The 21,456-nt window shown below is 41.4% G+C and overlaps 1 protein-coding gene across 23 annotated transcripts in view; it reads left to right on the forward strand.

Annotated features, from left to right (window-relative positions):
* The window catches only part of mamo (maternal gene required for meiosis), a 198,562-nt gene that overhangs the window by 140,168 nt on the left and 36,938 nt on the right, over positions 1-21,456 (forward strand). For all 23 annotated transcript variants that reach the window (XR_016270985.1, XM_089473909.1, XM_089473907.1 and 20 more), the window contains 3 exons: positions 6,103-6,294; positions 6,360-8,135; positions 8,959-9,087. Coding sequence is in view for 22 of the 23 variants with exons in the window: in XM_089473909.1 (XP_089330035.1) it covers positions 6,103-6,294; positions 6,360-8,135; positions 8,959-9,087 (2,097 nt within the window). In the remaining variant the exon portion in view is untranslated. The remainder of the gene's footprint in view (positions 1-6,102; positions 6,295-6,359; positions 8,136-8,958; positions 9,088-21,456) is intronic.

The following is a 21,456-nucleotide window of genomic DNA, read 5'->3' on the forward strand; positions in this document are numbered from 1 at the left end:
GATATTTTTATTTTATTTATTTATTATTATTTTTTAAAAGCCTTTTTTGCTTTTAAATATGTTTAGTTTATGTAAGGCTTTCTCTTAAATGATATATTTATATTTATTCAACTGTAACTATTTTTAACTGAAAGTATTTGCACTTTAATTGATATTCTGAGTGGATCAAATGAGATTCAGCTCTATAGACCATTAATTACAATTGTGTTCATGAAAATAGTATTAATGGACTCCACAAAACTTGAACCAAATGAAGAGGTTGTCTTTCCATTGAAGCATATCAAAATATGCCAAATAAAAGAAGGAAAGGAACTTTTAAAAATTAGAGTATTTCCTTCTCAGAAAACGTTCAACATTCATATATAGCATGGATGTGTGTATATATGTAGTTATATTTCATACATATATTTGAAAATATATTATAATATCTTTAAAGTGAATTTCTTACTCTCCCTTCTCATTTGTTGTTTCATGCTGAAGATAAGTGTATATAAGAAGCATAAGTTTGGTATAATATAGAATAGAATTTCGTCTTCTTTGTTTTGCTCTTGAACTGTACTCAGATTCATATATGGAAGAAAATCTATAAATAATTAGATGACAATAGATGTGTCTCATATGTGCTATAGATATAGTTATATACATATATAGATGTTCTGTAATAGAACCGGACCTAGAACTACATATGTATGTGCATATTATACTACTATATGTGTATGTTTGTATATATATCTGGAACTAAATGTATATACTGTATTTATATATGTGTATCTATTTATATATATCTAGATAGGGTGAATGTTGAGGTGTTTCAGTTAGTATATATCTAGGTGAATACTATATATACTATCAAACACATGGTCTATATATACTTTATTATATACATAAACGAATCTGTATATAATTTTTACTATAGATACAAATACTATCCTAGTTCATACTATGTATACATACATGCATATACTATATAGTATTTTTATCTTATACATATGTATATACTCTACATACAGTATTATAGTATATACTAAATATAGTATATACTAAATATATATACTGTACTATACTATATTTAGTATATACTAAAACAGACTCACGCTGCGGCGCTGTTGCAAAAGGTTAACATTTCTATGAAGGCCACTCCCTGATTGTTGTTGTTCTGGTTGTTGTTGTTGTTGTTGTTGCTGCTGCTGCTTGACCACCCATCAGCGCTGAGTTGGGTCGCCAAAAACACTGCGGCGAAATATGCAAATTATAATGTTAGCATATCGCCTGTGCGCTTTATATATGTAGATGTAGATGTAGACGTGGATGTATGTGTATATGTATAAAGGTGCCTAGATTTACCTGAGTTGTTGTTGCTGGAATTTAACATTTGCCGCTGGCAGTGCCCATCTCATTGTTGTTGTTGTTGTTGTTGTTGTTGTTGGTTTGCCATTTGCTATTTTGTTGTGTGCTGCACAAAGGCAACATGCAACTTGCAACATGCAGCGCTGCCAAGTGCAACACAGTCGCTGGCTCTTCCTCACCCCGCCCTCTCTCTCTCGCTCTCTCCCACCATCTGTCTCTGTCTCTCGCTGTCTCTCTCTCTCTCTGCTTTTATGTCTTAATATAATTTAAGCTGCAGCTGCAACAGTTTGCTGCGCTACTGCTGCATCGCTGCACCCACCTTGTGGCACGCCTACACTGACGGCGCCTTACTCCCGTCCCACCTGCCGCCTGCCCCGCTGACGCCCCGCCCCCTCAATCGCCCGGAGCTGATCCGCACAATTTGCGGCTGTGCCAAAAGATTGTGATTACGTTCAATTTCAGATTTCCCCTCGGCTCGCTTGCTATTATTATTGGCATTATCATTATTATTACTATTATTATTATTGTCATTATTATTATTATTATCATATTTTGTTTATATTCCTATATTCGGTTTCCCTTTCGTTTTCCCTTTCGTTTCTCCCGCTCTCCCGTAATGTGCGCAAATTTCTATAATTTGCATTGGGGCCGGTTCTAGTCGGGCGAATTCTCCTGCCATAATTATAGCAGAAATTATGGCACAGATTATGGCCTATTTGGTTTTATTGATTTTGCAGCTACGTGCCGTTGCTATAAACACAGTTCTATGCTCGTTGAATGATTGGACTCATTCGATCCGAATTGTTCCGTTAGGTCGGAGAGTGCTGCAAGTGTTGCTGAGTGTAGGCATCTGCTACTATTATTACTTGCTACTACTATTTGATTTCATGCTGATAAGAAGCAGGAGAGTAGTAGAAGTAGTAGTAGGCGCAACTATTTAGTACTATTTGCAACTACGCGCAGGATACTTTTACAAAATGTCAGTATCTACTACTATTTGCTATAAACTACTACTATTTGTTATTAACTATTATTAATCACTATCAGCTACGCTTTTACTACATAGTACTAAATGCTACTACTATCTCTTCTTTAGTATTAAAGAAATAGGAGAAGCAAAAGTAGTAGCCGCTATTATTTACTACTATTTGCAACTATGTAGAACTATTTAGAGCTACTGCTGCTACTGCTACTACTACCACTATTAGAACTAAAACTACTACTACTACCACTATCAGAACTACAGCTACTACTACTACTACCACTATCAGAACTACAACTACTACTACTACTACTACTACTACTACTACTACTATTAGAACTACTGCTACTACTGCTACTACTGCTACTACTGCTACTACTGCTACTACTGCTACTACTGCTACTACTGCTACTACTGCTACTACTGCTACTACTGCTACTACTGCTACTACTGCTACTACTGCTACTACTGCTACTACTGCTACTACTGCTACTACTGCTACTACTGCTACTACTGCTACTACTGCTACTACTGCTACTACTGCTACTACTGCTACTACTGCTACTACTGCTACTACTGCTACTACTGCTACTACTGCTACTACTGCTACTACTGCTACTACTGCTACTACTGCTACTACTGCTACTACTGCTACTACTACTACTACTACTACTACTACTACTACTACCATTACTACTGTTACTACTACTACTACTACTACTACTACTACCATTACTACTGTTACTACTACTACTACTACTACTACTACCATTACTACTGTTACTACTACTACTACTACTACTACTGTTTTTCTGTTATATGGTACTACTATTTAGTCTAAGCATACAAATTAGTACTATCAACTGCTCTCTGCAATTATTTACTGCTATTTACTACTATATACGCTCTTACAACTTTATACTACCCTTTTCTGCCTCCTTCTTAGTCAACTGCTGAGTCACTTAACCACTACTCTTTATAAATATTTGCTACTACTAACTCCTTTTCTCTATTACTACACTATACATATATATATTTAGCAGTTATGTATACAGATATACATATATATTCTCATTGATTGGTCCGGCGCAATGCTTTGGCTAATTGGCGGCGCTGCCCTTGAAACAGTTGCTGCTGGCTGTTGCTGCTGTTGCTGCTGTTGGCCGCATTGATTTATAGCCTTGGCAGTAGTAGCTGTTTCGGTTGTAGTTCCTGAACCAGTTGCGGTTCCAGTTCATTTGGCTGGCTCGAACGTGCCGCTCCGAGGCGTTGGCTGCCTTTTGTAATTTCATTTAAATTTGTTGACGATTTATATGGACCGCAATGGGAAAGTGTGGCAACGCCCACAATCGAGCACGCAATCTCAATACGAGAGGATCGCCTCCCGCTCTCCCGCTCTCGCTTGGCTGCTGGCTGCTGCTGCTGCTGCTGCTGCGTGCTTTAATCTATGGCAATTTATGTTGTTGACTATTTGGCTGCAAATTACATGCAACATTTTCTAACTGCGCCTGGCGTTAGAAATCAAAGCCTTTGGCGTTCATTAGCTTTGGGGGCGTTATGCCCGCAATGTTAATAATAACAGCAGCAGCAGCATGGCGACAGCGACGCCAGCAGCGACGCCAGCAGCGACGTCGACAGCGGCGTTCAATTAAAAGTGTTGGCAATTTGCGACGCCTGGACAGTGCCGCCTCCTGCTCCTGCTCTTGCTCCTGCTCCTGCTCCTGCTGTTGCACCGTCTGCTGCTGCTGCTGCTGCTTCTCCAGCAACTGTTGCTGCGGCTGTTGCCTGTTGTAATCAGGAAATTCGATTTTCTTAATGCCAGACGCGCAGACTTTGCTGCTGCTGCTGCTGCTTCTCCTATACTATATAGTATGTATATATAGTTAGTATATGTATGTATATCGAGCCAAACGGGTCCACTAATATGCGCGTGAATTTATTAGCGCTCATTTTGGTTGCGGCCTTTTGCATTTGGGGGCGTGAGCGCGCCGATTGCATTTTTTTAAATAAATTCTAGTGCAAACGGGGCGCGTGACAGCCACAGACTGGATACAGTCCCGAGCCGGGCCGGGCCGGGCCGGGCCGGGCCAAGCCAAGCCAAGTCAGGCCAGCATCTGCCCGAAACGTGGCCAATAGCCAAAAGCTCATTAGGCAGTCGGCCCGAATCGCGTAGATGCGAAATGCCAAGCCGACGCCTTTTCAATTTGCCAAGCCAGGAAAATTTACAACATGTTGCCATCTCCCTCTCCCTCTCTCTCTCTCTCTCTCCCTCTCTCTCTCTTCAGCTGGCAGTGCATTGCATACCCCAAGGCGTGCAAGCGCACATAAAAATCGACAGATATGCGGCCAGCAACAACAGTTGCTGTTGCAGTTGCTGTTGTTGTTGTTGTTGTTGTTGCTCCCATTCCAGTTGCGCTGGCAGCGCATTGTCATTCGTGGCGTGTTCACGCCTTGACGCCCGCAGCATTCGCCAGCCAGTTGACCACTTGCAACAGTTGCCACAGTTGCCACAGTTGCCACAGTTGCCACAGTTGCTGTGCAACATCTTCAAAGTGAAGCCGATGCCCCACGCTGATCGTAAATCTAATAAATGCAGCGCAGCTCGCCTCTACCTCTGCCTCTACCTCTGCGTCTGCCTCTCTCTTTCTTTGCGTACGTCTGTGCGGCTCTCTCCCGCTCGTTGCTTTCTAATGTTCAATCGATATATTTTATCGATTAGCGCTCCAGCTCAAAGCATCATTTTAGCGTTTGCTTCAATTCATTCGCATTTCCAAGTTTATGAACTTCGATTTCATAAATTTCAATAAACGTTCGTTGGGAATTTCAATTATTTAATAGAAATTTCATAGGTATAGGTGATAGATATAGATATAGATATAGATTATAGATATAGATATAGATTATAAGATATAGTCTAGATATAGATATAATATAGATATAGATATAGATTATACGATATAGATCTATAGATATATCGCTATAGATATCTGCTATCGCTCTAGATCTGTCTCTTCGATCTCTCGCGCTCGATTGCTATGATCTGCTTCGTATCGCTCTAGCTCTCGCTCTCGCTTACGATCTCGCTCTCGATCTCGCTCTCGCTCTCGCCTCTGCTTGTCGCTCTCGCTCTCGCTATCGCCTCGCTCTCTCAGCTCATCAGCTCTGATCGCTCTCGCTCTCGCTCTCGCTCTCGCTCTCGCTCTCGCTCTCGCTCTCGCTCTCGCTCTCGCTCTCGCTCTCGCTCTCGCTCTCGCTCTCGCTCTCGCTCTCGCTCTCGCTCTCGCTCTCTCGCTCTCGCTCTCGCTCTCGCTCTCGCTCTCGCTCTCGCTCTCGCTCTCGCTCTCGCTCTCGCTCTCGCTCTCGCTCTCGCTCTCGCTCTCGCTCTCGCTCTCGCTCTCGCTCTCGCTCTCGCTCTCGCTCTCGCTCTCGCTCTCGCTCTCGCTCTCGCTCTCGCTCTCGCTCTCGCTCTCGCTCTCGCTCTCGCTCTCGCTCTCGCTCTCGCTCTCGCTCTCGCTCTCGCTCTCGCTCTCGCTCTCGCTCTCGCTCTCGCTCTCGCTCTGCTCTCGCTCTCGCTCTCGCTCTCGCTCTCGCTCTCGCTCTCGCTCTCGCTCTCGCTCTCGCTCTCGCTCTCGCTCTCGCTCTCGCTCTCGCTCTCGCTCTCGCTCTCGCTTCTTCTTCTTCTTCTCCCTCTCCCCTCTCCCCTGCTCCCTCTTTCCCCTGCCCTTTCCCCTGCAGTTAGTTTGACAAGTGCCTTTTACGCTTACCCATTGCAGGTGGTGCTGTCGGCCTGCTCCTCGTATTTCCAGAGCCTGTTTCTGCAGCACTCCGATCCACATCCAATTGTGATACTGAAGGACGTCCGTTTTGCCGAGCTGCAAACTCTAGTTGAATTCATGTACAAGGGCGAGGTGAACGTGCAATATTGTCAGTTGCCAGCGCTGCTCAAGACAGCCGAATCACTCAAGGTAAATGAACGCGAATGCGAGTGCAATACGAATGAACTCTAACTCTCTCTCTCTCTCTTTGGCAGGTTAAGGGCCTAGCCGAGATGACAAATCAGAATACGACGCTGCGGGAGCCCGAGCGGGAGCCGGATCGCTTGCGTCCCCATTCGCAGGCCAGCGGCGCCAGCAAGGCGGCCGACAGTCCACTGGACGCAGCAGCAGCAGCAGCGGCAGCGGCAGCGGCAGCGTCAGCTCCCAGCTCTTCAACAGCCACGACAGCAGCAGCAACAGTGACAGCAGCTGCAACGACAACAACAACATCAGCGGCAGCAGCAGCAGCAGCAGCGGCGGATAATATAGCGACAACAGCTGCTGGCAGCAGTAAAACAGCCGCAACAGAAACGACAACAGCAGCGACAACAACAGCAACAAGCACAGCAACAGCAACAACAACAACAGCAGCAGCAACAACGTCAGCGTCAGCTGCAGCTGAGGCGTCAGCAGCGACGTCCGCGGCGTCGAAACGTGAAGCCAGCGAACGCTGCAGTCCAACGCCGCCGCCGCCCAAGCGGCCAGCGAGCAGCAGCACGACAGCCATTGAGCTGCTGGAGAATGAGGACGAGGATGACGATGATGAGGCGGAGGAGCTGCTGGAGGAGGAGGACGATGAGCTGCTGGAGGAGCTGGAGGAGGAGGAGGAGGATGCATCAATGCCGCTAGATCTCTATCAAAGACCCGCCGCCGTCGTTGTCACAGCTGCGTCCGCTGAGCCACATGCCGTGCCGCCAGAGAGCTCAACGAGCAGCAGCCACAACAACAACAACACCAACAACAACAACAATGGCAGCAGCAATAACAACAACAGCAGTAGCAACAACAACAACAGCAACAGCAATAACAATAATAATAACAACAGCAGCAGCAGCAACAACACCAACACCAACACCAACAACAACAACAGCAGCAGCAACAACCAAATGAAAGCCACAAGCTCCTCCTCGAGGGTCGCCTCGCCCAGCGGCAGCAACGGCAACGATTGCCGTGGCAGCGGCACGCCGGAGCCGAGCAGCCGTGTCGTGGCCGTCGACATCGATGACGACGATGAGGACGAGCTGGACGATCACGACATGACCGATGTGGATGACCATGTCATCGTTGTCCATCGGACGGCAGCAGCAGCCGCGGCAGCCGCAGCGCGCGACATTGCGCAACGAATCGCGCATCAGAGCGCGCGGCGGGCACAGAACGCGAACGATGAGGATGACGACGATGATTATGATGATGAGGACGATGATCGGCAGGAGCCAGCCTCGTCGACGGCAGCCTCGGCCGCAGCAGCAGCAGCAGCCGCCGCAGCAGCCGCAGCGGCCGCCGTAGCAGCGCATGAATCGCAGCTGCACTCGCCCAGCGCTGACGGCGAACTGCAGCCGAAGAAGGAGGTGATCGACGACGACTACGACGACGAGATGGATCTGGATGACGACGACGAGGCGGACAACAGCAGCAACGAGATGGGCCTCAACATGAAGATGAGCAGCGGCGGTGTCGATCTCTCTACGGGCTCAACCGTTATACCATCACCGCTAATCTCGATGCCCTCGTCGTCGTCCGCTGCCGCAGCGGCCGCAGCCGCAGCAGCAGCCGCCGCTGCCATAGAATCAGCTCGCTCCACACCTGGCGGCGGTGGCGGTGCCGGTGGCAATGCCGTCGCCTCCGATCTGAGTCTGTCAATGTCGCAATCCGGACGCCCCTCGTCGCGTTCATCGCGCGACGGCAGCAGCGCCGCTGCGGATGGACGCTCCAGCAGCCTATTGAATCCCGGCAACGTGTCCGGTCTCTTGCCAGTGCAATCGGTGCCATTGGTAAGTCTCTAATCCCTAACGCTATACCATAGAGTTCTAAAGGCTTGGCAGTCTTGGAAAGTCGGAAAATTTCCGGCGTATATGTGAAAACGAAGGCAGAAGGAAAGTGAAGCATAGAATGGGACGGGATAAACGCTTATGCATAGACTGATTAGTTAGGGCTGATAATCTTGCCGATAAATATGTTCCGGCGGTTATGTGGTTATCGATAACAGACAGTTTTCGATGTATTCATGGGGGTTTGCCGCTTAATCGCTGAATGAAACGCTGAAAGTAGCTTAGAAGCAATTTCGATATGCTATCGAGCCATAAGAATTAGCTGAATTATATAATCTAGAATATCATAAATTACAGTAGAATCCGGTTATAGCGAATCCGCTTATATTGACTCCGCTTATGGCACCGTACGGCTATTGTGTCGAAAATTCTGGTCCCAAGACAAACTTATATGAGCAACATTGGGTGGTCATAGCGTCTTCCGGGTATATCGACAAACTCTGGAGCGTCGTTATAGCCGGATTCTACTGTATTGGGTTAATTTTTATTCATTTGCTGACTTTAGCAAAACGTTAACAAAATAATGTTAAGTGTAAACTTCTGTTATTCTTTAGACTGAAAAGCAGTTACTCTCAAGTTAACAGCAAAGAAAGTTTTAGAGACTTTAACATTGATTTTACATTGAGTTAACATAGCTAGCAGAATTTCAGATGGATTGCATAGCTAGTCGCTCTGTTTTTTCTTCTCTCCACCTTCATCTCTCTCTCTCTCTCTCTCTCTCTCTCTTGGCAAAACTTTTTAATAACATGCCCTTCAACACTTGCAGAGCCTCAAGAAAGAGATCGATTGCAGTGAGGATGATAACAGCAGTCACAGTAGACACATGCAACCGCGTTCGGCATCAGCTGGCGGCGGACTGGGCGGCGATTTGGATTATCGCGCCTCGCACGAATCGGTAAGTCGCAAATCTCCAGCAAATACTCCCAGCCGTACCCAAAGTCCACCCAATACACCCCTCAAAAAGCAAATACCCTCCACAGTCAGTGCCAAGTGCCCCTCCTCCCCCCAGAACATTTGATAATCCGTTAACCTGTTCCAAGTCCATTCAGTGAATGCTTTTGCTGCTTCGATAGGTCTTCAAACAAAACAATATACATATATATATATAAACGAATTCGACTCGAGAAACTCTCTCACACACGCTCCTTCTCTCTATCTCTCTCCTTTTCGCTCAGAGATTTCTCTGAGCATTTCAAGTTGAGCCAGTCATTCAGATAGAATGCTAACTATATCTCTCTATAGCAAATACGTATTTAAATACATCAAACAATATGGCTACACGCCTCATCTCTCTCTCTCTATCTGTCTCTCTCTCTCTCACTCTATTTCTTTCTATCTCTCTTTCTCACTCTCACTCTCTCTCTCTCTCTTTTACACACTTTCTATCTTTTGATTGCGCCCAATTCAATGCTCCGAACTCTAGTTCAAATTATAATTTCAACACAATATTACGTATACGCCCCTCTCTCGCTCTCTCTGTCTCTCTCTCTTTGTCTGTCGTTTATATACCTGCCATTTATATACATTGCATATTTATATATATCTCTCTCTTAATATTATATATATTATATATAACAATAATTAAAAAAAAAAAAAAAAACAAAACCAAATCTAAGCAAAGAAAACAAATCAAAACTCAACACATGTTTTTGCTCTTCGTCGTGTTCTTTGTCTATGAATTGTATATATATATATATATATCTACATATATATATGTATAATAATGTTTATATACGTATATGTATATATTTATATATATATAGATATATATACATACATATATATATGCATATGCATATATACATATATATATTTTTTAATCTCCATACATAATCAATATTTATATACATATATACACACACACAATTTAATATATACATATATAGCTATATATATATATATACGTTTTATTTATTATATATATGTATATGTATATATACAAAGAGTATTTTGAACAAACAGAAAATACCAAAAATATACCATATAATAATCTGATCTATTATATATGTATATTTTAATATATATATATATACATAAATATATACATATATATTTTACTTATTTCTTCTTCTTTTAAACTCTTTGTTGTTGTTGTTGTTGTTGTTCCATGTTGTAGTGCGCTCTCTTTCTATCTATACAAAACAGAAATCACTCGTATTTTTGTCTAAACGTATTGCTATCTCTATCACACATGCACACATACATATACTCCCCCACTTTGCATACTTATATATATACTATATTGTAAACACTCTGTGCAATAAGTTTTCGCACAGTAAAATGTCATTTCTCTTTATCTAGCCCCCTACGCCCCTCACTCTCGCTCGCTCTCTCTCTCTCTCTCTCTCTCTCTACCTCTCTCTCTCCCTCTTTTGTGTTTCAGCTTAGTTTGCATTGGTTTCTAATGTTGTTTTTTGTGCGGCCAGCGGATTTTGTTACTTCACACACACACACACTCACACACACACACACACACATACAGTGGCAAAACATTGCTATTGCAATTTCCGCTTGCAATTCGCTTTTTTCACCATTTTTTTTTCTAGCATCTTTTTGTTTTATTTGATTTTAGCATTTTTAGCCTGACCATTTTTTATTTATTTGCTGACCATGTTCGAGAGTTTGTTTTCTATTTTAATTTAATTTTTTTTTGTTTTTTTTTACTACTGCTACTGCTGCTGTTGTTGTTATTGTTCGTCGTGGCTATTGCAGTTGCATGTTTACGACACTATAATTTTCAATATGGCCAAAACGTAAGGCCGTATCTAAGCCAAAGCATATTCGCTATTGCATATACCCTATATATACCTATGTTAAATAATAAGTAAACATGAAATAAATTTATTTTAGATCTGCGCTACGTGCAATTCTGATTCAAAGCTAGCCTTACTTTAATCAATGAGAAGCGCATAGAGAGGCGCTGCCATTGTAGTTTGCCACTTTCTAACCTCATGTACAACATGAGAAGCGCATAGAAGGTCGCCCACATACTTGCATCAGCTATAATGAAATCCTCTTTAAATTGAAATCCTCCAAATTCCCGTTACAAACTAACGTCGCTCTACAGATTAGGAAGCGCATCGAGAGTGGCCTTTGCATACATTTTATATACAATATATATGTATGTACATATGTGTGTTTTGGCATTTCCCATTTACCAGATATTCAAATGTAAAAATTACAAAATCCTCTTCTAATTCCACAAACTAACCTCACTTGCACAGCATGAGAAGCGCATAGAGAGTCGGGCATATAGGGAAAGTCGCGCTGCCATTTGGCCTCATTCATTGTTTTGTCATTTCGTGTTGCAAATAGTTGTTCTTTCTCTTTTTCCTTTTCCCCCATTTTTCCCCCTATGGCCGGCCATAATTTATGACGCCGGCAACGAAACAAACGGCCTAGCGGGCCAAATGAGAAAAATGTCACAAAACGAAGAGCGCGAAAATGCATTCGAAAATAATTAAATAAAACATTTTGCAGTTTTTCAATTTCAATATTTTCGCATTGATAAGGCGAATCCTTTGTGACAGATTGCCCCCACTTCCCCCCTCCCATTCCACTCTCTAGCTACATCAGATAATAATTTGGCAGCCAGTGGAAAGTATTTGAAGCGTGCATTTAGGCGCAGCGCGCACAACTGTACTTGCAATATTTAAGCATAGCGCAGAAGGCAGCGGCAGCAGCGTCGAAAAAAAAAAACATCACATTTTTTAGCTTCCGGCACAAATATATTTTCACATTACGTTTTCTTCTGCTTCTTTTGATTTTCTCTTATTTTCGCGTTTGTTTCTTTTTCGACACACGCTTGGGATCCCGCTCGTCGCCTCGCTCCCCCCTTGCTGCTAAAATGTCGCCGCTTCTGCCTTTTTAAGCGAACATTTTTTGTGAACAAGCAGCAAAAACAAAAACAAAAACAAAAAAAAAAACAGACGAAAAAAAATAGTCGCTGTCGTTTTTATTATATTTCTTGGCTCTGCTGCTGCGTGTGCGTGTGTGCACATGTGTGTGGCGAAAGCTTTTGCCATTACTGTTTTGTGTGTGTGTGTGTGTTTGTGTGTGTTTTTGCTCGTCAACAGCGACAGCGACAACGACGACGACGACAGCGTCGACGCCAGTGCAAAGAAAAAGTACAAAACGCACTTTGTTGCAACGCTTGACGAATTCAAGCGACGCACGAAAGAGCCGTCAGAGCGGAGGCGCGGGGTGGCTGGTATTGCAGTACTCATACACACGCACACACACACACATGTACAGAGGGCAACGTGTGCTGTGTGCGACCCCATGCGACACGCAACGCAACGACTGCAGCCCAACGAAGTCGACAAATGTTCGACTAGCATATCTCGAGCTGGGCGCTATGCAATGTCCTGATAACGATAAACAATTTGACAAATGCTATCGATAACTATAGCATATATGCATAGCATATACATATGTATGTATGTATGTGAGTAAAGTTTTGAATTTGCTCTGCTGCAACTGCAGCTGCTTAGGTCGGCAATGTCCACAAAATCTTGCGTAGCGCATTCCTCACTCCCGCACTCCCGCACACACACACTCGCACACAGACCCACGTGTGCAACGCACATGTGCATAAATTCAAATAAAAATTTATCTAAAAAACAAAAACCGAAAAATAAATAGCAACAAAGAAAAAAGAAAGGTAGCAGAGGCCCCGTACACACGCGGTCGCTGTCTGGAGTCGTTGTCGGACATTGACGCTGACACACGCACACAAACGCACACATGAGTGTAAATGGCTGTGCTCTTGCTCTCCATGACTCTACACCGCTTGCCACTCTCCCGCTCTTCCATTCTCTCGCTCTCCAGCTCTCCAGCTCTCCACCGCTCTTCGCCTAGCACAGCTCAGCCGCATTTGCCGCTTCATAAATACTTTTGCTTTTACACTTTCCTTTTTTTTGTTGCTGTTGTGTTTTTTTCACGTTTTGCTCGCTCTTCCTCTTCATCTCTGCTTGGGCACGTCTAGAAATTATAAGAATAATAAAAATAATAACGGCAAAAAGACAACATCAGCAAGCAGCAGCAGCAGAAGCAGCAACAACTTTTGCTTTCTTTTACCCTTTGCTTTCCATGCACAGACTGCAGCTGCAAACACAACCACACACATAATATATACAGAAATATACACATGCACACACACACACACATGTACACGTGCGTATTTAATTTTGAAACAAATACCTTCTTTATTTACTTGTGTGTGTTTCTATTTTTTTGTAAGCTTCGCTCGTCTGACGTTGCCTGCTCACTCACACACTCACGCTCACTTACATTCTTGCTCACTCTCCTGCTCCAGCTCGCTCTCCTGTTTGCTGCTCCTTCTACTTTACGTGCGCCTTCACATTTTCATTTGCCTGCTCGCTTCGTCGTCGTCGTCGTTGTTTTTGTTGCTGTTGCTGTTGCTTTCATGCAATTTTGTTCCTTCTGTAGCATACCTTTAGGCCGAGGCTTAACTGTCGCTGTGCTTGCATTTTATGCAGCGTCATCGTCGTCGTCCTCGTCGCCGTCTCTACCTCCTCTCACTCTTTCTCTTCCACTCCCGCTGTTCTTGTTTAGCTGCGTATGCGTATCATATTTTTTGCGGTTTTTTGTTGTTGTTTTATTTTTTTGAGGCTCGCATAACTTTTGACTGCATTTAGGCAGCCGCATTTCAATTATAAAAAATATGAAACGACCTCCGCCCCGCCCCGCACTAACGCCAACTCTTATCAATGGGGCAACTGTCAATCACACATACACACACACACAACCAAAATACAACGTCGTCCAAACAAACATCTCGAAACGCAACAAATGCCAAGCGAAAATATATTGGATTCATGCATGAGTGTGTATGTGTGTGTCTGTGTGTTTATGTAAGTGTGTGTGTGTGTGTGTGTGTGTAAGCAAGCACTTTGACTCCTGCAAAACTCCACGCACATTGCACATTTGTGCACGTACCCTCACGCGTCTCTCCCTCTCGCTCACTCTCCCTCATTCTCCGCAACTCTACTCGCTGAGCCTGCGCTGGCGTCGCCGCTGACTGCGCTGCCCGGGCATTGTAATCAGTCCGCCGCGTTGATTGCAAAGTTTTTCAAGTGCTTCTTTTTTTATGTGTTGTTTTTTTTTTTTTTTTTTGTATATATTTTTGTTTTGTTGCTTTGTATTTTTATTATTTTTATTTTTGGGCGCAGCACCATGCGCCACTGAATGCGTTCGCAGCGCGTGTGGTGAGGCTGGGTGATTGGTGAAGGGGCGAGGGGCCAGGTCCAACCATGGTTAACGCAATTTTTTGCGGGGAATGGAATGGCGTGGAGTGGAGTGGCTTGGCTAATAGCTCAGCATAACGGAATGTTTGCCAAGGGCTTAAAGTGGGCTTTGCCGGGCATCAAATGGTGTGATCAACATGCAACAGTCAAATGCATGCAAAAGCATACATATACATATATCGATATATTTATGATATATTTATCGATAAGTCGTGATTTTTTTATAATGTCAATCAACTGGACTTGCATGCGTCCGACATAGAGTGAACTGCATGTAGCATATGTATAAAGGAACCTATTTGAATATCGATAAATATCCAAATTTAGTCATACCTTAAAATAGAGCTCATCAAATTGTTTTATCGATAAGCAGTTGGACTGGTAAAACAATTTAATAAACTTTCAAGTAGTTCGTTTTGCCAGTGCCAAACCAAATATATCGATAACATTCGATACGTATACTTTGTAGCAAAATTATCAGTTTTCAAAGTGCTTCAATTTGGAATTCAAGTCATGTTCAATATTCTGTTTTTCTGTCAATTAAATGCTATATACTGAAATCGATAATTATTGATATGCATTTATCGATTGCTCAAGTTTTGCTGTCGCATAGCAAAAATGCATACGAAAGATAATTTCATCGACTATGGATCGATTGCCCTTGACTCCACTGCAATCTGAGTCTTAGCCAGAGATCCGCCCTCTTTGTGGGCGTGCCGGAAGGCAAATTTACTCCGATGAGTATATCGAATGCCTCGTCAAGTTTAGATAAGCTAAAGTGTTGTTGCTTATGGCCTTTCGTTGGCTTTTCATTAACTAACTCGCTGGCATGTCTTGGCACTTGGCCAGTTGAAGTTGTTGGCCAAAAGCCTGCTTTAAGCCCGTGTGTGCGCTGCAGTGCCCCATTCCAAGTGGAGTCCAACTCCCGAACCCACGCGTGCTGCATTCAATGTCTGACTTTTGTTTGGGCTGCGCTTTTTATATTTATTTTCACATTTTCTTTTTTATTTTTGCCTTTTTTTTTTTTTTGTATCTTTCGACTACTTTAGCTGTTTGCATTTTGCCCAAGCCTTGATGTGGGTGCGTATGTGTTGCTGTGTGTGTGGGTGTGTGTGTGTGTGTGTGTGTGTATTTTATTTTTATTAAAAATCAGGCAACAGCGCAGTCCATAACAGAAACGAAATCCCCATAACCAAAACGTCAAACGGCGCACACAAAAATATACATATATATATATATATATATATGTATGAATATACATATATTAAAACAAACAAATATTACAAAACACTCCTACCACACACGCACACACACACACACGCATAGAGCACACGAAAGGCCGAAAAAGCGAGCGCTTAAAATATTGTTGCATACTTTCGAGCGCCCATTGCAGCTCAACATGTGCATGTGTCTAACTGTGTGCGTGTGTGTGTGTGTGTGTGTGTTATTGTTGTGTGTTTGCATTGCTCTTCTTGCCGTTGTTGCTCACAAATGCACAGCAGCAGAAGAAACAAAATAGAAAAAGGCAAAAATTATAACAATACATAATAATTTGTGCAAAAATATTACGAAAAAAAAATAAAATATATATATGTATATATATTTCAAATAGTCGCTTCCGCTCTAACGGCTGCTGCACCAAAACCCACACTTCCACCTCTCTCCCAAAAAAAAAACAGACAAAAAATTAGTAAAGGCTGCAACCCTTTGCTATCTGCTGCCCTAACCCATGCATGTGTGTGTGTGTGTGCGTGTGTGTCTGTGTGTGTGTGTGTGTGTGTGTGCGTGTGTGTTTGTGTGTGTGTGTGTGTGTATTTGGCTGCTCTTGCCAGATGCGTCGTATGCGTCATCTATTTGCGTCTATTTTGGCCTTCTGCAGTGGGCGCCAGAGTTGGGGCTGAGCGCAGCTGCTCAACGAGTTTCATTAAAAATGCGATTTTAATATTAAAATTCGAGTGAAGCAACAAACGTGCAGCGGCAGAGCGGACAGAGCTTTAAGTGCAACAAACAATGCCAAACAAAGCAAGAAAACTAAAAAGCAATGAACAAGTAAAAGAAACAGAAGAGGAAGAGGGCAATGCACAAGGAGAAGGGACAGCGTAAAGGAAAAGGAGCCAAAAGACCAGGCCAAAAAAAAAAAAAAAAAAAAAAAAAAATAAATAAATAAAAATAAAATAAAAACGAAAAAAGAAGTCAGCTAAGTGAAGGAAAAAACGCAATTGCACAAAATGGCAATTAGATGGCCGACTAGCAAATACCCTAACCACAATGTAAAGCAAAGGCTGGAGAAACGAACTATATATAAATATATAGATGGCCAGAATAATGAGAAACCAAAATAAGAGAAATGGTGGAAGAGAAAACTCTATATATATATCTATATGTGTATAGACAATGATAAAAATTTCGACAAAATGGTGTACTAAGGAACCCAAAAACTAAAACCAGATAAAACAGATACTGTATAATACATAAGAATAACCACAGAAAGAGGAAATTTAGAAGATCGAACTATATACAGTCGAGTCTTGATAATTTGTAACACGCCAAATCGATAAATCGCAACAAATTCTAACTCGATGATTTGTATTTCCCTGTAATTCGGGAAAAAAAAAAAAAACGGATTCCCTTACCATTTCGGGACTCGACTATATATACTATTTATACCCAAAGAAGCCCAAAACCTAAAAAAAAAAAAAAAAAAAAAAAACGAAAATACGAAAAATACTACATATATCTACTACATAAAATTTCACAATTCCTTGGAATCTTGGCTAGAATAGGAATAACCAGAAAAAGATAGAATCCAGAAGAATAAACAAAATATGTAACAGAATTGGAGGCTAGAGTATCTTGCTAACAGAAGTAACAGAAAATCAGATAATGTGAAATGCCAGCAGATTTATATATATTTTATATGTACATCAGATTGTATAAGAATTAGCTTGGACTCTAGCTAAGAGTATATATTGGTGGAAGGCCTTCGACCGTCGAGCGTCGAAAATTGTCGTGCCAAGAAGGCAAGAGCCCAAAAACCAAAACCAGACGCACATCGATCGATATTTGATTATTATTATGGCGACGACGAGCGAAAAGTCGCAAGACGATGACGCAGACGTTGACATGGATGGCAAAGCCTGTGGACGGCCTGTCGATGCAGCTAGGTTGGCCTGGCCTGGCTGGTGCTGCTGGTGTGAGTGTCCTGGACGCTGACTGACAGACGCAGCGCAGGACATTAAACGGAATGAGTGTGCGAGAAGCTAGAGAGACTTTAGCCAGGCAGTCGAACTGACGTCGCTTGTCGCTTGTCGCTTGTCGGCTGTCTGTCCCTTTGTCGTCTGCTGGCGCTGTTAATGATTCCATTAGCCAAAAAGGTGGCGCGTTGAACTTGCAACAGTTCAACGACATAGCGCCAAATGATGCTGCCACTTCGCTTCGATTGCAAAACAATTGCAGGCATATACATACATACATACATAGCTTGGTTCAAGATGCGAATGCGCTAGCTGGGCTAATACGCTGGCCCAGCCCACTGTGGCCAGCTGTGTGTAATGCAAATTGGCTCTTTGACCGCACACACACACACACATGCATGGAGAGAGTGAAACATGTTGTTGTGACCCACATTGCTGCTGCAGCCTTATTGAATAATAAGCCGCATTTCGTTTGTGGCGACAAGCGCGCCGCACCGCAATTTGCCTAATGGAAAGCGACTTTGGCACCAGGAATAGAAAAAAGGAAAAAGAAAAAAGAAATAAGAGAAGGAAAAGCAAATTGAAAAAAGGTCGCCCAAAAGGCAAATCACGCAACATGGCCACATCATACAGATATATATGCTATATGTGCATATTGAGTGGTTGTTCCTGTTCCTGTTGCTGTTGTTGTTGTTGCTTGCTTTTCTAAGTCAGTAGTGCAGTGGTGCCTCGGCTGGCCACGGATTGAATATGCAGTTGGACACATTAAAGAATTCAATCTAGATTTCTTAATTCAATTCGTATTCATTGCAATTGATTGTGCAGCGATATTTATCGATAATTCAATGGAGTAAAAACTTAATTCTAGCCCAATTTATGTTCCGCTAAATCAATTTTGTCCAGAGCTCTATAGTCGCCTTGATTGTGTAGAAAATAATCGGCTTGATCTATGCCTCATTAGAAAATATACTGCTCTATCGATATTTATCGATAGCTAATCGACTGTTCACTTTACTTCTTAAAAGGGCGCACTAGAATCCCATCGATACTTTATTTTAGACTTCACTCTTAGGCTCGTCTGCATTTATAGAATATATAAATATTATTTCTAGTCAATTTTTGATTCTCCTAGATATTCTTGCTTCTCTATATTTCGAACTCTGAACTAGTTGTTTTTTGCCATGAGTTTTGTTGTTTTCTGTTTGGGCTTACTTCGCGTAGATCTCTTTTAACTTTCTCTAATTTTTCGAAGCTCTTCCTCTTCACTCTTCACTTTAAAGTTGATCCCAATTCCCAACATTTTCTCTATGAGTTCACACACTTATTTTATATTATCTTAACAATACACACACAAACACACACACACTCCCACACAGCCCCACACACATCTATATATTTATATATGTATATATAAGCTTTGACTTTCTTCTAACACTTATTGCAACTTGTAGCCTTCACACTTGCCTCTGTATACCATATCATATTCTAGTAATTTTTGCATGTTTTGTACTACTTCTTAGCTTAAGTATAATCATAAAAAATAACAAAAATACCAAAAGAAAATACACAAAAAAAAAAAATACATAATTCCACACTTCGATTTTGCGCTTTATAAAAAAAAAAGAAAAAAAAAACCGTATAAAACCAAAAACCCCTAAAAAAATGAAAACAAATTAATCAAAATTCAAAAAACGAAAACCAAAATTCAAAATGAAAAGAAAATTGAACCCAATTTGACTGCACATAAAATTTGGACCATTCCCGAGCTGAGAAAAATCCCAAAAATTTGAATTGAAATTTTTGCTTTTATACACACAATTTCCATGCCGCAAGGCGATTTCCAATCGATAATTTAGCATATGTTTCACTAGTGGAATATTTTTTGTTTCTTTCTTCTTGATTTGTTTATTAATTTGAAATACTTTGAATATATTTAATACTAATGTACTATATACTAATGTATGTGACTTTTTGCTACTTAACTTGCTCTCTTTGTCTTACACGCTCTCTCTGTGTCTCTCTCTCTATCTATCTATCTCTATCTGTATCTACCTATCAATCTATCTATCTATCTCTCTCTGTCTCTATCTCTTGCTGTTTAATTAACTATCAACTAAAAATATTTCAATGTGTCAAACTGTGTGTTGTGCTTTTACATACTCTATAATAATAATAATAAAAATAAAAATCAAGACAAAAAAACAGAAAGAAGAAGAAGTAGATATTTGATATTAGTATACTGAAATTTTATCAATTCAAGCTAGAAAACAAGAGGGGTCCAGTAAAAAACCAAACATGTTCCCTGAACGTTGTGCAATTAACTGAAAAAAAAGAAAAGAAAAATAGAAAGAAAAGAAAAGTAACAACTATAAATATTATCTATAAAAATGCATTAATTATAAACAACAAAAATATATATCGTACTAAAGCGCTTTTGGTGTTTTTTAAGTTATATAATAAAAAGAAAACAAAACAAAAATCAACGAAAATATAAAGAAAAGAAGAAAAAACAAAAAAGAAAAGAAAATCAAAAATCTAAACTCAAATTAACAACATTGATGCTATACACATACACACGTACACCTACACACACACACACAAATACACACGTACACACACCTACACTCGTTTACATATATAAAATATGTATTTTTTTTCTGATATATCTATGTACTATCTAAATGTGGAACGCTTTTACATAAATCGTTCGTTCGTTGTTCGTTTATGTAAATGGTAAATGTGTGTGTTCTATTTTTCCATAAGCTAAATGTATTTATTTTTTTCGTTATATACTCTATGTGACATTTTCAATAATACATATTTATATATATGTATGTATTGTCTGTATGTATGTATGTATGTCTCTATGTATGTTTACTGTATATGATTTTCATTGTCTTAGATTATCATTTTACAATGTTCAATGAATTGCATTCGTATTAGTACAACTATTATTCAAATCTATCTAAACAAAACAATTGCCATCATCTTACAGAGGATCAGGTGAGCTAGTAATAGTGAAGATGCTAACGAGACAGCAAAATCGGACGGAATTAGCGAGAAAATGAGAGTGACTTGTCGACTTGTCTCGACTTGTCGAAGCGAGTAGAAAAGTGACGAGACTAACCTAACCGGAATGCCAAGAGATCGGACAGAGCAACGAGTAGTGTGACTCTAGCAGCTATGAGTAACGAGTGACGAGACAAATCTAAATGACGAGTAGAGAGACTGAAGAAGCGAGTCTTCTGAGAGACGTGACTAAGCCGACTTAGATTACTGAATAAAGGTAACGAGTATCGAGTTTTTAGTACCTCAGAATGAAGAGGTTAAGTTGACGTAGATGCGATAAGTAACGAGATGTAGGCTTAAATATTGAAACATTGAAAAGTAACGTGTAGCGAGTATTAGAGCGACGAGTGACGCGTATAGAGACATACTGGAGTATCGAGCGACTAGGTCTAGCACGATGTATGGATCTAGTTTTAAGCATAGAAACTATATATTAATTATGAAAAAAACTAGTAAAAGTAACGAGTAGCGAGAATTGAATATTAGAATGACGCGTATAGAGGCACTGATACTAAAGTAACGAGCGACTGGTACGACTGGTACACGAAGTATAGATGAAAGATAGAGATTGTAATGATCATAATACTAGTAAAAGTAACGAGTAGCAAGACTCTAGGCGAGACAACTGAACGAGTGAAAAGACACAGATATGGAAACTGCTAAAAGCAACGAGTAGACATCAATTGTAAATAAAATCGTGTCTCGAGAATAGCCAAAACGAACTTCAAATAG

This window comes from Drosophila arizonae, chromosome X (assembly GCF_054131065.1).
Source record: "Drosophila arizonae isolate 15081-1271.41 chromosome X, UAZ_ARI_1.0, whole genome shotgun sequence".
NCBI classification, from domain to species: Eukaryota; Metazoa; Arthropoda; class Insecta; order Diptera; family Drosophilidae; genus Drosophila; species Drosophila arizonae.